We start from the raw sequence: 15,844 nt of genomic DNA, 5'->3' as shown, positions 1-15,844 counted from the left end.
CCTTCACTCTAGTGTCTTGCCTTTATAGCACAGCTATTTTCTCTGTCTCTGATCACCTCTGGGGATCTTCCTATTTCTGTTTCAAATACCAGGCCACAGGCTCTCTTCTCATACCTCCAGGTGAAATTCCCAAGAAAGAAATTGATTGCTCTTTATGGACATTTGTGTCAGAACATTGCATGAGCCACTAATCTGTCTTTGGAACTGCAGTGGTCACAAAGTAATGTCATGTGGTCCCAGCAAGAATACATGAAGAAGGAACCTCCCAGAAGGGATCTATGAGAGTGGCAGGCACTCTCGGGTATGAATTTTCTCCACTAGAAGATGAGAATTCCTGTACACGGTGACCTCCAGCAGAGGTAGTATACTGGGTACACAGTACCCTTTCAAATATTAGTTTTAGCTCCATGGCTTAAACAAAAAATTTCAATTCCTTTACATGACATTTAAGTCCACTGAGTCAACTTATCTTTTCACTTTTATCTATTAATATATCTTCCCTTGAACTCTAATAATAGCTAGTGTTTGTTGGGTGTTAAGAGTATGGCAGCACTTCCCTTAGAGTATTACATGTATTGACTCATTTAATCCTCACAACACAGAGGATTGTTATTATCCCTATTTTACCAATAAGAAAACTGATACGCAAAGAGGTTAATTACTTGCACAAGGACACACAGCTAGTAAATGGTTGTACAAGAATTCAAACCCAGGTGGTATGGCTTTAAAGCTCAGAGTTTAATCATGAAGCCACACTGCCTCTCAAACTTTAACTAGTATTACTGACATAATAACAACAAAGAAATAATAGGTATCATGAGTGATTATTGTATGCCAAACAATGGGCTAAGGGTTCTACATATATGGATACAAAACTAATGTTTTGCCGTTGTCATTATGAATAAACATTTGAATCACAATTCATAACCAGAAACAAAGCTATAACTTTTCCTCTAAGCACTGTTTTAGCTGCACCCCAAGTTTTGTATGTTCTCTATCATTTAGTTCAGTAGATTTTCTCATTTCCATTGTGATTTCTTCATCAACCCATTAAATATTTATGTTTTGTTTCAATTTCAGACATTTAGGGGATTTTAGTTTTCTGGTTTATTTCTAGTTTCATTGTTTGGTCTGAGGACATACTCTGAATGGCTGTAGTGTTTTGACTGTGGTGCGGCTTTCATTATGTCTCAGCGGGTGCTCGATTTTGGAAAATGTCCCATGTGCACAGGTTTCCTCTGTTTCCAACCACTTGAAAGGACCGGCCTTCGCTTAGAAACCTCGAAGCTCCCTTCTGACACTGTGTGAGATTTGAAGCATGAAGTAACCGGGGAACAGTTACCTCGAGGTCTTATTTTTCTTCGTTGTCTTTTCTCCTTGATTTTTCAAACTTTAACAACTGCTGCTTGTAGTTAAAAACAGAAAAAGATGAAAACACTCGTATTCCCGTGAGCAGGTCCGCGCTTTTCTCAGAGACGCCGGCCGCCGCCGCCCCGCAGCGTCCAAGCAGCCGGAGCACCGAGCGGGTGAGCCCCGCGCGCGCGCCACCGCGGCCCGGCGACGGCAGGGGCGGGGCCTGCGCGGCGTGCTGACGTCAGGGGGCGGGGCCTGGGCGCCGACGGCGGCGGCCAGTGTGCGCTCAGAGCCGGGCCTGAGCAGCGGGGCGTCGCAGCCCCTCGCGCGGCGTCCGCGGCTCCGGGGCGGGGGCGGGGGCGAGGGCGGCGGGGAGGCCCCCTCCCCGGGGAGGCGGGGCCGGGGCGAGCTCCCGGCGGGGCTGCTCCGGGGAGGATGCCTCAGAAGCTGCTGAGGAGCGCGCACTACATCGAGCTGGGCAGCTACCAGTACTGGCCGGTGCTGGTGCCCCGCGGCATCCGCCTCTACACCTACGAGCAGATCCCCGTGGCCCTCAAGGACAACCCGTACATCACCGACGGCTACCGGGCCTACCTGCCCTCCCGGCTGTGTATCAAAAGGTACGGAGCCCCGGGGACGCGCGGGCTCGGTCGGTCCCCGCAGCTTCCCGCTCGGCCCGGGCCCTCCTCCGTCCCTCTGCCACCCCCTCCCTCGCTCCCCTCCGCCGCCGCCGCCGCCGGGGCCCTGGTCCCCAACAATGCTGATAGCAGCAGTGGCCATAATGACCAGCTCTCCCCTTCGCTGCTTACGAGGGGCTTTTACATCTTTTCTTCCTTTGGGTGCGTACTGGGGTCCCTGTTGGAGTCGCCCCACTGACAGTGGTCAGGCCACACTTGCCCCTGGGCATACCTAAGCTGTATTTTCAGGGCAGCCCTATGGAAATTCAGGTGTTTGGGGTCAGATATGTAACAGGATCCCCTGCTTCACTCGCTCAGGGGACCCTGTGGAGCCCCTGCGAGGGGCAGACACTTCTCCAGGTGGTGCAGAGACAGGCAGGGCCCTTGCTCTCCAGAGCTGCTAATACAAGGTCCAGCCTGGGCGACACACATTAAAAAGGTAATCACACTATTGCATAATAGCCATAGTGACAAACGCTGTGTAGGACAGACACTTTGGCAAGGAGAGCCTATAACGGGCACCGCCCTCCACTAGAGCACTGCTGAAGCAACTCTGAATTTCATCATCTAAACCTTTAATACCAAGAGCCTCTTGAAAACCTGGGTTTAAAAAGATAAAACTGAAAAATTAGTGTTCTAATTCTTAGAAGAGCTTTCTGTTAAAATTCACTGTATGTACTTAAATACAGGACCCCGCTTTAAGAGAATTAAAATACAGAGGTTGGCTAGCTCCGGGTCACTGTAGAGAGAAACCCCAGTGCTGGAATCGGGGCTGTTGAATTGCTGAAGCAGCCACCACGTGTCTGATTCTTGATCTTTTCAGCATGGTCTTTCCCCAGTTCCTTTGCCCTGCCTTGACAGTATTTCTGTGACTCACAGTCACACGGTAACATCACTGTCCAGTCCTTCTTGACTTGAATGGATGGTCCACAGGACCTCACGATTTGAATCCTAAGGAATCCTTCCCTCCCCAGTGCCTCCTGTGCGTAAGTTATTACACAAGAAATCAGAGCTGGGCCCTGCTGTGGATGTAATTTCCACAAGGATAGGGCAAGTAGTGAATTGCCTTAAATATTTTATACCCACCTAGCAGTGTTCCTCTGCATTCTGATATTAAAGCCCAGATCTTATAGATGGAGAAATGAAATACAGTGCTTTAGATCTTGAGCTATTGAGTCAAAAAAAACCTTGGGTCCAGATCTGCCACTTAACAACTGTGGGACCTTGAATAAAAGTTAACCTCTCGGAGTCTTCTTTTCTCCACTTGTAAAAGTGAGGGTGTTCCTAGTATCTGCTTTGGAAAGCAGTAAGGATTAAATGAGATTATATGTGTGAAACCCTATACAGGGCCTAAGCACACAATGAATGGTGCCTTATCATCGTGACCATTGACTTCAAAGCTAAACCGATGATGATGATGAAGATGATTATTGATTTTGAAGCTGAACAGTCTGGTCCTAACTTTGCACAGAATAAAAGTATGTCCTCTATTGGGGATATTCTTCTATATGCTCTTTTCACCAGCTTGGTCTTTTCCAGTTTCAGCTGCTGCCCTCTTCTTTTAGCTGTCAAGCATGACCAGGACAGATTTTAGATATAAGGAGAGGTATTGTGTCACAACTGTTCTGCCAATACTCTGTTAGCTGGAAGGAACATGCCAAGATCGTATCTGTCAGTTCAGTTAATCAGGTTAGACTGAGCTTCACAAAATGAAAAGTTCTGAAGCAACAGGCAGAGAGCATGGTATTGACTGTCAAAGCAGGCTTGTAGTTAGATGTGTTCCCCTCACATTCCTCCGTCCTGTTCCTTATGTACATACACACAATATAAGTAGTCTTTATACTTGATGCTTGTATGAGATAAAGCCTGAAATTCATGATACAAGATTCCCTTTATTCTTGTTGCTTGTTTGATAGTGTGAGACCCTGCTGCTTTTGTTGTGTAAACATGGGAAAACAAGAACCATGGTGACTGCTGCAAATTCAGTAGGTTAATGTTAATGCTTACTAGTAAGGATTCTGAAACAGTGAAAGTAAAAGACTTAGTTTAGAAAGATTATATTTTTCAAGAGAAATGCAAGAATATTTTAATTTTTAGTCATGATGTCACCTTTTAATAGATAATCAGATGAGTTCTATCCACAACAGGAAAAACATTTCACAAAATTAAGGAGCTGGAAAGGTCTTGTAGCAACATCTAATCCAGCTCCCTTGTTTTAAAGATGAAAAAACTGAAGCCATTGAGGTTACATGACTTGCTCATGATCACAGAGCTCATTTGTTGCAGAGGGGCTGAAGGGACAGTAGGCCTCTTGACTTGTTGTCAGGGTGGTACACCAACCTGTGCTGCCAAAACTACTTAAACTCAAACCAGTTAGTCAGCAATAGTAACCTCCTATTGTTCCTAAAAGAAAATGCCACCTGGAAACTGTGGTTTCAAAACAATGGTTTGAAAGTTGTTCCAGCATGCCTGTCTTATTAAAGGTCTTCCCAGTCAATCAATTTGTATTTATTCTGCTTCTCTCAAGTCCATTTAATTTTGTATCTGTAGTTAACAAATACTAAAAGGTATTTTAAGTTTGCACCTAACACTTAGGTTTCCAGATACCTATTATTGAACAGGAAAGCATGCTAGCTAATATCCAGTTTTAATCTGTGCATTTATTTCTGTAGACACTTAGCATGTAATTCAAGCTTGAAACAGTGGTGGCATAAAGATGAATGGTGCCAGCCATCAGGGAGTTAACAGGCTGGAGGATGAGATGGAATTTATACATAAATAACTCTAGTAAGAGGAAGAAAATTGTCAATATGATAATACAGGTGAGCACCAAAAAAGGTCTAAGAGCCTAGGATTGGTTGTGCAAAAACTTGAAGAAAAATTAATTAAACTAAATGATGTTACCAAATTTAGGAAAGCAAAGAAGGGGTTAAAATAGCAAGTGTTAGATAGCCCAGAAAAATCGTCCCCAACCTTTAAAATGCTGACAGTGAGCGAGCTACTATGATTCTGAACTTTGTCGGGATTTTTTGTCTTCCAGTTTGTTTATTTTATCTAATGAGACTGTAAACATCTGGAGTCATTTGCTGGGTTTCTTTCTCTTCTTCACACTGGGAATATATGACATGACACATGTGCTACCTTCGGCAAGTGCGTCCAGAGAAGATTTTGTAATTTGTTCCATTTGCCTTTTCTGCTTCCAGGTAAGTCATTTCACAAACACGGTTAGTGGGAGAGAGAGCTTTCGCTAGACAGGCTGGGGCAGGCGACACTTCACGCTCACCGCTTGCTTTAAAAACCACAGAAGAGGGGACAGGTTAGGGTACTCACTTTACAGGACACGCGCCCAAAGTATTTGGATATTATGATTAGAGTAAATTTGAAGTCCAGTAAGTTTTACAGATTGAGAAAATCTGTTCCCTTTTCTCTTTCCCTTTGTAGACATCTCTGCTTTAAGGTTAATACGAGGATACGAATCTCTGATTGTACTATATGTTCTGGCTGAAGTAGAATGCTAGTGGCTGCTTAAAACCTGAGAAAATTTCTCATCTTTTTCCTATTTATACGTCTAATTTCTGTACTTGTTTCCATACCATCCTAATTTTAATGTCTTGCTTTGCTGATGATCATTTGTATTGCTTTAATGTTAGTTTCCTTTGGTCCTTTTACACTTGCCTGGTTTCAGATTTTCAGTTTCTCTTCCTCTCTACCTCTTATGTTTGTTAGTTCTTTAGGACTTCTGTTTTTCTTCTAAGGTCTATACAGTTCCTTTAGAGGTTCCAATTGATCGTTTTGCAAACATCATTCTAAAGAAGAAAACAAATGTGGACCAACATCCTGTTGACATTTTTTAAATTAAAAAAAATGCAGAAAGTACAGAAAATCATAAAAATGAAAAGAAAAAGGTGCTATCCCACTTTCTCCAAACGTAGGCCACCACTCCCCACAGTTAACCTGTTGCTAATTGGTTTAAAAGGTGACTCTGAAAGCCAGCTGCATAGATGTTGCTTTATTATGTATCACTTAATTTCAGGCCTTCATCATTTGACTCAAGTTAAAACTTTAGATTTAAATGACTAAGAAACACATCAGAAAATCTGCCCCCCCACCATTTTTGTTTTTAGAATTCTAGCTTCTGGAATCATATTTTAAAGCTCTTTCAGGGAAAGAATAGTCTGTATTTTGTGTTGTTATCACTATTAGAAAATTACTTTTCCTGTTAAGTATTTGTTAAAGTATACTTTTTCTCAGGTTTAATTTTTGTCCTGATTGAAGCCTAGATATCTCTTAGAATCCATTGCTAGTTTTACAATGAATAATTTTTTATAAATTTTTAGGTATATCTTAACATAGACTGAGGTGCTCTTAATAACCATTAATAAGCAAAACTGGTTTGTACTCTCCTGTTAGTTAATGGATATTATCTACTTTGAGGAACCCACATGTTTTCCTATACCCTTAGGCCTGCCCTTTATCCCATCACCACCCAGACACAGCTGATGTTAGTTCAGGGAAAACATGTTAGTTTTCATATTGGCCTAAGAAAACAATTTATTGCACAATTATAAAGATGAAATAGTTAAAAAAAAAAATCTGCCAATAAAGAAACATCTAAAGTATTACAGTGATCTGCCCAGGATTAGTCAGCATTACAGTAAAATCCTGTTCTCCTAACTGGCAGTGCAATTATCTTTTCGTTACCTACTGTAAAACTTGCTGAAGACAAATGAGTGCATCTTCCCTACTTTTTACTTTTATGAAATTACATTTATAATTTGTTCACCCAGTTTTCCCAAATTCTTAGAATTGGCAGGCAGCATGGTAAACCATGAATAAATGTATTAATATTGATTTACGTTTAATTTTTAAAACGACATTTTTTTCTCTTTTCACTTTTACCCATTTTATATACTCAATGCTTTCCCGCCAACCAGAGTACATTCTGAGTAACAGAATGCGATTTCAGGGGCTCTGAACTTTCCCAGAGGTCTTTCTGTCTTAGCTGAGAACGTCTTTCCCTAGATTCAGTTCATTTACATTCAGTTCAACAAATATGTTTAAATCCCTTCTATCTAAATCCAGTTACTAAGATGGGCATCAGGAATACAGTGCTGAACAAAACCAACCTGTCATAAAGATCAGGTCACTCAGGTAGGAGGGCAGAAGGGAGAATGAGGAGGGCATTTAAGTAGAAAAAAGTTGTTTCTGTAAAGGCCCAGAAGCTAGAGACAGCTTAGCACTTTCGGACTTGCCTAGGAGCCTAGGAGAATGGAGAAAGATGAGGCTGGGGCGCGGGAACCAGATCCTGAAATGCCTGGTCCCTGGGCCAAGGGGCTTAGATGTGGGAGGTCACACTCTAGTTACCTGTTTGCCCGATGGGGGGGATGTTCCACAGAAGGAACTGAAACATACTTGGATTGCCAGATAATTTTTCAGTCAATTTCCTAAGGAACTCAAACAATAAGATATCCCTTTTAAAACGGGACATACTAAGTATGTTTTTAACACTTTTTAAAAACCCAGTGCTCTCCATTAACACTGTATATTGTACTTCCCCTTTGATACTGTAGTTTTTTCCTCTTTTATTGTTCACAAAGAAATTAGCTTTATTGTTGTTTTTTATTATCCCTGTAAGATATACTCATAGAGAAATTCAAGCAAACAAAAAAGTACATGGAAGTAAGTAAAAGTCACTTGACATTCCACTTCCCAGAGGGAACCACCTGTGCAATTTGGGTTAAAATCCCCCCAACGTCTGAGCAAGCACAGCCGCCTCACACCTGCCGCCTGCCTGCCTATTTCCAAGCTGCGAGCATCTCTGCAGGCTGTTTTGTGTCAGTCAGCATTGTGACAATGAGATCTTTCCCTTTCAGTGAGATATACACCTTGATATTTTCTGGATTTACTGTATTTAATCTCAAAGATAATGTGAAAAAGCAAATAACCAAGCTTCTTAGAATTATGTGAAGTTGAGTCAGTAAACCGACTCGTAGCTCAGTAGCCAAAGCCATGGACCAGTAAGGTTTTAGACTGGATGAAGAAATGAGATGGTGACTAGGTACATTGTTTTGAATTTTGATATTGAGGCTATGGCGACTGCTTAGGTTTAATGACCAGATTCTAGAAGAGCTAGATGACCATTGTAAGCACCTTAGCAGTTGCTTACAAATGTGTATCCATTTGACCTGCTTCATGTTGTTTATCTGTCCTGTTTTCTCCACCCCCACTATCACTGGCCTAGTATGGGCTCTTGTCATTGCTCCCCAGGGCTACTACTGTGACCTCGTCTCAGCCTTTCTGTAAGGATGCACTGAAAATCTTTAGTAGTATCACACCTAGCTCATAGTACTTAAGTTAAAACTCCTTGATATATAGAACTTAGCATAATCATGTCATGAAGGCCATGTGACACTCCTTAATGGTTCTTTTTCCTCAATACACTGCCTTTCCTGTGGACCTCTCCATAAAAATGTGCACAGCTTTATTTATGTTCTTAATTTAACACCAGATCTACCTCTTAGCACTCAGTTTAGGTGTTTCTACCCACAACTCCCACCTCCCCAATACATCCCCACAGAGCCAGGGCCCACCCTCTTCTATTTTCTCATTGCGCTCTGCACGGACTTTTCCTTCGGGACTTCTCACATCACCCCACTTATTCACTTGTTTCAGAAAAATCTCTCTGAGAGTAAAGGTTTCATCTTTGTCCCTAGTGCACGACACGTGGCAGGTATTTCATGTCTGCAGAGGATTCAGCCATAGAACCCTTATCAGTTTTCAGAACAGCTCACTGAATCAGATTAGTTCGCTCTCCATTTGGCAACCATACAAAGTAAACAAAAGTCATAATTATTTTTTCTTGGACACAACAAAACCATGTTAATTTAACTGAAGAGTAAACTCTATACGATGAAATCTCACACAGGCATGAAAAATCTTAAATGAAAAAAGCAAACTGCAGAACAGAATGTTTAATGTGATTCCATTTGATTAATCTAAAAAGGTATACAGTGTTGTGTGTGTGGACTTCTATATTTATTGAAAATATCTGAAAGGACGTAAATTTATCAGTGGCTACCTTTCGAGGATAGATTTGAACAGGAGGGGTTTATTTTTTTACATCAGACAATTATGTGTTCTTTGATTTTTTTTTTTTAAGAACATGTATTATATAGTAAATACTTTTTAAAAAGGAAACTGCTTCATGGATCAAAATAAGCCTCAGTAGATATTTTTAAAACATTTGTATTCGCAATTTTCCTACTATAGTGCTATTTAAATTTTTATATTGTAATATAGCTATGATTTTAAATTTCTTTCTCTATATATTGTTATCCCCATTTACCCATGGGGAAACTGAGGCTTAGGGAAATAATATAGTTTGCCTGACTGTACAGCACAGAGCTAAACTCCAAGTCCAGGTGTGTGTGAACGGAAAGCCTGGCCTGGAATTAACCACTTCCCTGAGCATTGTGCATGAGTTGGTTTAATTTCTTTTTGTTTCACTTTCACTTATTTTTGTTTTATTTTCTATAGGTCTGTATGCTTTGCTCTGTGGGCTATCATCTTTTTTCCTGCCATAGATCAGAAAAAACCTGTCGAAGATGGATGGCATTAGATTATGCAGGAATTTCTATTGGAATACTGGGCTGCTATGTCTCTGGAGTATTTTATGCATTTTATTGTAATAATGTAAGTAATTTAAAACATTCTTCATTCTACCTTTCATGTAGACCTGGTGTTTTTTTGCCATTGTTCTTTGAAATTCTGAATAAGCACACAATTAACTGACAGAAGAAACAGAAGAGTTTTGTGTAGACCTCTGTCGCTACACAGTGACAGAGAACTGTGAACACAACAGCAGCGTAAAACTAGCAAAGAGAAAAGTCATAAATCTGGTGTGAATGTAAGAGTGTATGTTAATTATAGCCACTTATATGTGAGCCATTTGCTTTTTAGGCCTAATTAGTTTGGAACATAAGCATATAATTAAATATATATGCAATTAACTTGTTATACATTGATTTTACTTTAGTAGTAAAATCTATTCCTGTCTTCTTAGCCTTTGCAACTTGTCTGTTTTGCGTGAAACTGTTTACATCATTAAAAAACTGAAAGGGCACATGCAAAGTAGGAGCTTGGTGAGGACAGTCATGTACTGTGTGAGTTCTTTCGCTTATCTTACTCTGTTTCTCTGAAACTTGTTTTCTGCTTACCTCTTTGTAAACATATCAGATAATCAAAGAGATTAGTCAAGCACTTTTTGTAAATCTCTTTGGAAAAAACTAGAAGTCCAGGGTAGATTAAAGAGAAAGGAGAACTACTAAAGCTAATACAGCCCGTGATCATTTAAAGGAAACTTTTTCTTCCCTCTCTGGTATCTAATCTTTTCTAAATGCTCACTTGCCGTAGTGGCTCTTTGCCTTTTAAGGAACACAGGCTGCTTTGAGAATGAGATTGCATACTATGGACCCTCCGTCCAGAAGAATGTACATTTGGGCACAAACCAACCAACCAGTTTGATGTGTGATTTCAGGAAGTGAATAGCTCCACAGAAGTCTTTGGAGCCCAGATTATGAACTCTGTCCTATGAGATGCTAACTTACAAGCCTCAAGATGAGGTTTTCAGCTGCTCATCTAGAAACCTAAATATTCTATAAGCCCTTCAAACCTAATATATTTTTAATGAACATTGTTTGATGCCCCCCCGTTTTCTTCCCCCCCCACCACACACACACTCCATTTGGTTCATCTGTGTTCATTTTCTCCATTGATAGAAGCGACATATGTGGCCTTTCACACTAGAAACAGTGCCACATCCCTGCTGCTCTCTCCCATCCACGCAGCCAATGAGACAACTTCAGAAATGCCTCCTGAGTCGGGCGCCCACACCCAGCTTCCTTGTTGAGCAGGAACCCAAGCCCCATTCCCTTACTGAGTCGGTGGTTCTAACACCTGTCGCCGTCACCTCATTCTTTTCTACATCACCGTTCGTTTCCTTTCTGATAAGCCAGTTGGAAGAGCCACCGTGCCCTCCCGTTCTCCAAGAACTCCGCCTGCCCACAGTGCCCACCTGGGGAGTTCCAGATGCTTGGCCCCGGCCTCCTTCCCAAGCGTTCCCGCCGCACGCGGCTGCGCGTGCTGCTTTTGCCCGGGCGCTTCTTCTCCCCACGAAATCGTGTGCATTCCTCAAGACCCAGCTTAGGTGCCGTCTCCTCTGTGCAGCATTCTTTAGCCTCTCCCGGTAACACTAATCGCTCCCCGTGGGTTGGCGGCATCTGGTGATGCGGTTGCAGGACCTCTCATTAGACTGTGACCATGATTTATGTGCCTGCTCCTCCCATGGTCCATGAGCTCACCCACTGGGCGAGTCCGCGGCATAGTCCTCTTTGTTTCTAGGGGACATAAATTGTCCCTAGCATAGAGGAGGTCCTCAGAAATGCTTTTTATGATAAACGTGGTCCCCTAAGCAGCTCGTCCTGAGAAACCTAAAAGTCGCAAGGAACATGCACTTTTTTAAAGAAGGAAGGTAGTCATGTTGGGAAATGAAAATACCAAGCCAGTACTTTAGAATGTGTACTGTAGAGGCCGAAACGACCTTGTCCCTTCCCTTGTCCATGACCCGGAAACCCGGTTGCCTGTCGTTGCAGTACTGGCGCCAGGTGTACCTGGTCACCGTGCTGGCGATGATCCTGGCAGTGTTCTTCGCGCAGATCCACCCCAGTTACCTCACTCAGCAGTGGCAGAGGCTGCGCTCCGTCATCTTCTGCTCTGTTTCGGGGTACGGAGTAATTCCCACTCTTCACTGGGTTTGGCTCAATGGAGGAATAGGTGCTCCTATTGTACAGGTAGGTTGAATGTAGTCCCGATTTTCCCCACTTTCTGTGGCCTTTTAATTCCTTTTGGGTAAAGTAGCGTAATCTGGCCAAGTGGCTGGGTCTTTGTCCCTTGAGAGCATATTTCTAATTCCATAATGATGCCCTAACTTTCACACCTGCACAGATAAGCATACCTTGCAGGAAGAGAAGTGTACGTACCATTTGGTTCTGAGGTAGCTTCCTGTGAAATAATACATTCCGATTCCCCCTCTGTTCCCCTGAGTCTGTAAGCACCCAGGTCCTTACCTGCGGAGGAGGACTCACCATCTCTGGCTTTGCCAGCTAAGGCAGGGACGATGCCTGCGATGGCACAAGTACAGAAGTAGGAGCAGGTGGGTGTTGTATTTATGGGTAGAGGAGAGGAGTTGGGAAGGACATTTTTCTTGGACCTGCTGAGTTTGAGGGACCTGTGGGATATAAAAGTGGAGGTAGGTTATAGAATTAGTTTAGAGGTTGAGACTAGTAATTAAGATTTGAAAATCATTATTGTATTGGTAGCTGGAGCCATGGAAGCATATTTCACCCACCAAGGAAAATATACTGAGAAACAGAAACCGTTAGAGTAATAGAAGCTATTCCAGGAGCACAGCGGGAGTCCATCAGGGAGAACCTCAGTGAGAGCTCCGGAGCATTGAGAAAGAGGGTTAGAAATAAGACATTCTTAGAGAGCCATATAAAAATGCTAAGTATGCACTAGAGAGTAAAATTGGGAAATTTTAACAGAAGTAGACATGCCCCCAAATAGCAGAAATCACAGAACACTTTTTGCAGTGGGAACTTTGTCTGGAATATGGGAATTTAAATACAGGTTGTACTCAAAAGAATCAGATTTCTTTAGAAGTGGAGGACTAGTAGTAGGCTTACATATACTTGCATGAAGTTGGCAACACCGTGACAGAGCACACGTGGGTATAAAACTAATAGGAAGTTCTGTGATCTAATGAATTGAGTGATAGTATCCATCAGGCCACTTCGCCAACTTGAGGACAAGGGTGATACTTTAGACCTAACTAGGAAATTGAAGGAAGATGAGAGTCTAGTGATGAGGAACTTCAGTGATCCTGATATCTGTGAAAACATTATTTTTTGAGAATTGCGATTTCCTGAAAATGAGTAAAGAAAATAGAATAGGGAACTACTACTCTAGATTTAATTCTGACCAGAAATTAATAACTGATTGTTGACATAGAAGTGACCAAAATTTTGGGATGAGGTGACACATCACTTTTAAGTTTATAACAACAAAGAAAGAGAACCAGACCCATTAAGACAGTGGATTTTAGAGAACTCAGAAAAAAAAAAATGGGAACTTTCCCAAGTTCCAGAGAAATTCTCCAATAAGCTCTAATTTTTAAGAGGTGGAAAGAAAAACACTTAACCAAAGATGAAAGTTCCAGAAGGGCTAATTCTGGGAGGTAAGGTGGAGGCATGTTCTATAATGTTTGAGAAATCTTAAGTTGAGTAGTCTGAGAATACAGAATTTAGGGAGGGCCATGATAATTCTCAGTAATTTGAACAGGGAAGAAAAGTAATTTGTCTTTCTTAATTGGCTTCTTGGTAAATTGGGTTTATAGCCAGAATTAGGAACAATATATATAAATGAAAGCTGGCTGATTGCCTTAGGGCAAGGAAAAGCTTTCCAAGAGAGCTGTGAGATGGACTGCTCCATAATAGTATTCAACAGGACCATTTTCCTGGGATGGTGGGACAGACCTCGTTACTGGGCCAAACCTCTTGGACCTTTCCAGTCCCAAGTCCCTGGTCTTTAGTCAGCTTACTCATCTGGTAACTCCATCCCACATGCACTCCACCCATATAATACCTGTATTGTAAACAGGGTTGTTGATGTAGGACTTTCACCCTTGTTAAAGCTCTAGCTCCTTTAGCACGCTAACCTTTTAGGGCACTCTCTAGGTTCCGCTCTGGTGGACTGCTTTCTGCACTGTTAACAGTGGGGTTTCTATTATTGGAGACTGTCTGCAAAGCAATTCAGATTTAACAGACTTGAATTCCACCTATGAATTCCACCTGTGAATTCAACCTGTAAATTAGATTCATATAAATTGGGATTTCAGTCACAGCAGGCAGCCCTGTGAACAGTGTGTTTTGCTTTTCAGGACTTTGCGCCCCGCGTGGTTGTGATGTACGTGATCGCGCTGTTTGCTTTCCTATTCTACATTTCCAAAGTTCCAGAGCGGTACTTTCCAGGTAGGTGCTGCTCCTACAGCGATCAGAGTGTAACTTTATTCTAAATGTATGGTTGATGTATAAACTTAGATTTACTTTTTCAATTGTTATGGAATGGTTCATCTAGTCTCAATGTTAGCTGCAACTTTAACTTTCAAAGGGTTCTCACAAACTTTTCTTGTCCTCCTCGCAGTGTGGATTGAGTCCAGTAGGTGTGGTTACCACCATTTCACACTGTGAACTAGTGACAGAGGCTTCTGAATCCCAGCCACCAGTTTTTACACAGCACTAATTATCAGTCACCACATAATTCTTTATATATGGAGAGATGTGTGACATTACAATAAGAAAAGAGACAAATGAAAATAAGAGGGTAGTGAAAAGGAGCCAGGTTTGGGGTCCCTTCACAGTATACCTACCTACCCGTCGCAAAGCTCTACAAAATAGAGACAGGCCGCCAATCTGGCTGTCAGCCTCTTGGCACCCAGCACTAACACAAAAATAATAAAAGTGAAGAGCCTTCATGTCTGCAAGATTTACATAAGCTAGTCACTCAAGAGGACAGATTTACCTGGTTCCTCAGTCCAGAGAAAAAACTTCGGATAGAAAATAACTAAGAGGATGCTGGATAGAGTGAGCAGTGTCCTCCAAAATGTGTTTGCTTGTTTAGGAGCGTCAGCTCTGGCATCTGCTTGGATTCTGACCCCACATGGACACTTACAAGCTGCACGAGCTAAATAAGTTAAATTTTCTCATTTCCCGTTTCCTCATCTGAAACATGGAGATTATAGTTTCTCTCTTGGGGTTACTGTGAGGATTACATTTAGCACATTGCCTCACCAGTACTGAGCACTTAGTAAACGTCAGCCGTTATAACGATGTCCCTCAACCCCAGTCTCACAAGTGAAACGGGTGGTTTAGTAAGGGACAGGGTGACCCGTCAATATTTCTCTTTCTCCCTCTTCCTTCCTCTCTAAAAGTCAGTAAAAACATATTTAGAAAAAACACACAAAAACAAATTTATACTTAAGAACTTAATTTCCGCCCAGGGTATATTTTTAACAGTATATAAACATCACAATGGTATCTGATAAGTCCAAGCATCCCTCAGGTGTCCATGGACAGAATTTAGTAGATCTATGATTCTCGTATAACAATAGAATCAGTTTTCTTTTTAATCCTCTGTATTTTAGGTTTTTAAAAAATGAATCTATGGGCTTCATTAGCCTGTCAAGGGGTCCGTGACACAGAAAAAAGGGCTAAGAACCCCTTCAGAAGGAATTCTGTTGACTTACACTTTAAAATCTACGTAGTGTACTGATTATTTTTCTTGGTAAGAAAAAGAGAGAAAGGTTAGAGATATTTACATTACATGATCATACAAACACAGAGTAAGAAAAAGTTATTTACATTTAAATTTTCATAGCTCTGTATTTTATTTTTCAAGAAGCTTCCCACATGTTAATGATTTAATCTCCTGGAATTTAACCTTTAACCACAAAGAGAAATAGTTCTAAGTTGTATGTGAACTAACCCAACCTTAATTAACCCATCACTAATTACATTTTGCAGATTATTTCATTAGTCTGATAGCTCAAGATGCAGTTTTGAGCTTTGTCTTTACACAGCTGCTTGAAATAAAAACGTGCTTCTAGCTGACTCACAGCCAAACACAGCAGTGTATCTGCTTCCTATCAGCTCCCTCTGTGATCTGTAGCACCAGTCTCCTTTGCTTCTCTCATGGAATGT

The 15,844-nt window shown here is 41.6% G+C and overlaps 1 protein-coding gene across 10 annotated transcripts in view; it reads left to right on the top strand.

The window, feature by feature from the left end:
* Nucleotides 1-1,646: 1,646 nt before the first annotated feature.
* Nucleotides 1,647-15,844, top strand: part of PAQR3 (progestin and adipoQ receptor family member 3) — a 30,851-nt gene continuing 16,653 nt past the window's right edge. For 6 of the 10 annotated variants that reach the window (XM_081130320.1, XM_081130325.1, XM_081130326.1 and 3 more), the window contains exons 1-5: nucleotides 1,647-1,973; nucleotides 5,071-5,233; nucleotides 9,567-9,722; nucleotides 11,681-11,878; nucleotides 14,026-14,116. In XM_081130320.1, the coding sequence (XP_080986446.1) occupies nucleotides 1,789-1,973; nucleotides 5,071-5,233; nucleotides 9,567-9,722; nucleotides 11,681-11,878; nucleotides 14,026-14,116 (793 nt within the window). In that variant the 5' untranslated portion in view covers nucleotides 1,647-1,788. Of the gene's footprint in view, nucleotides 1,974-3,440; nucleotides 3,509-3,946; nucleotides 4,016-5,070; nucleotides 5,234-9,566; nucleotides 9,723-11,680; nucleotides 11,879-14,025; nucleotides 14,117-15,844 lie in introns of those variants that run through there. The other 4 variants (XM_081130327.1, XM_081130328.1, XM_081130329.1 and 1 more) reach the window with 3 other exon arrangements.

Source organism: Miniopterus schreibersii, assembly GCF_964146895.1.
Source record: "Miniopterus schreibersii genome assembly, chromosome: 1".
Classification (NCBI taxonomy): Eukaryota; Metazoa; Chordata; class Mammalia; order Chiroptera; family Miniopteridae; genus Miniopterus; species Miniopterus schreibersii.
This window is presented reverse-complemented; position numbering and strand designations above follow the sequence as displayed.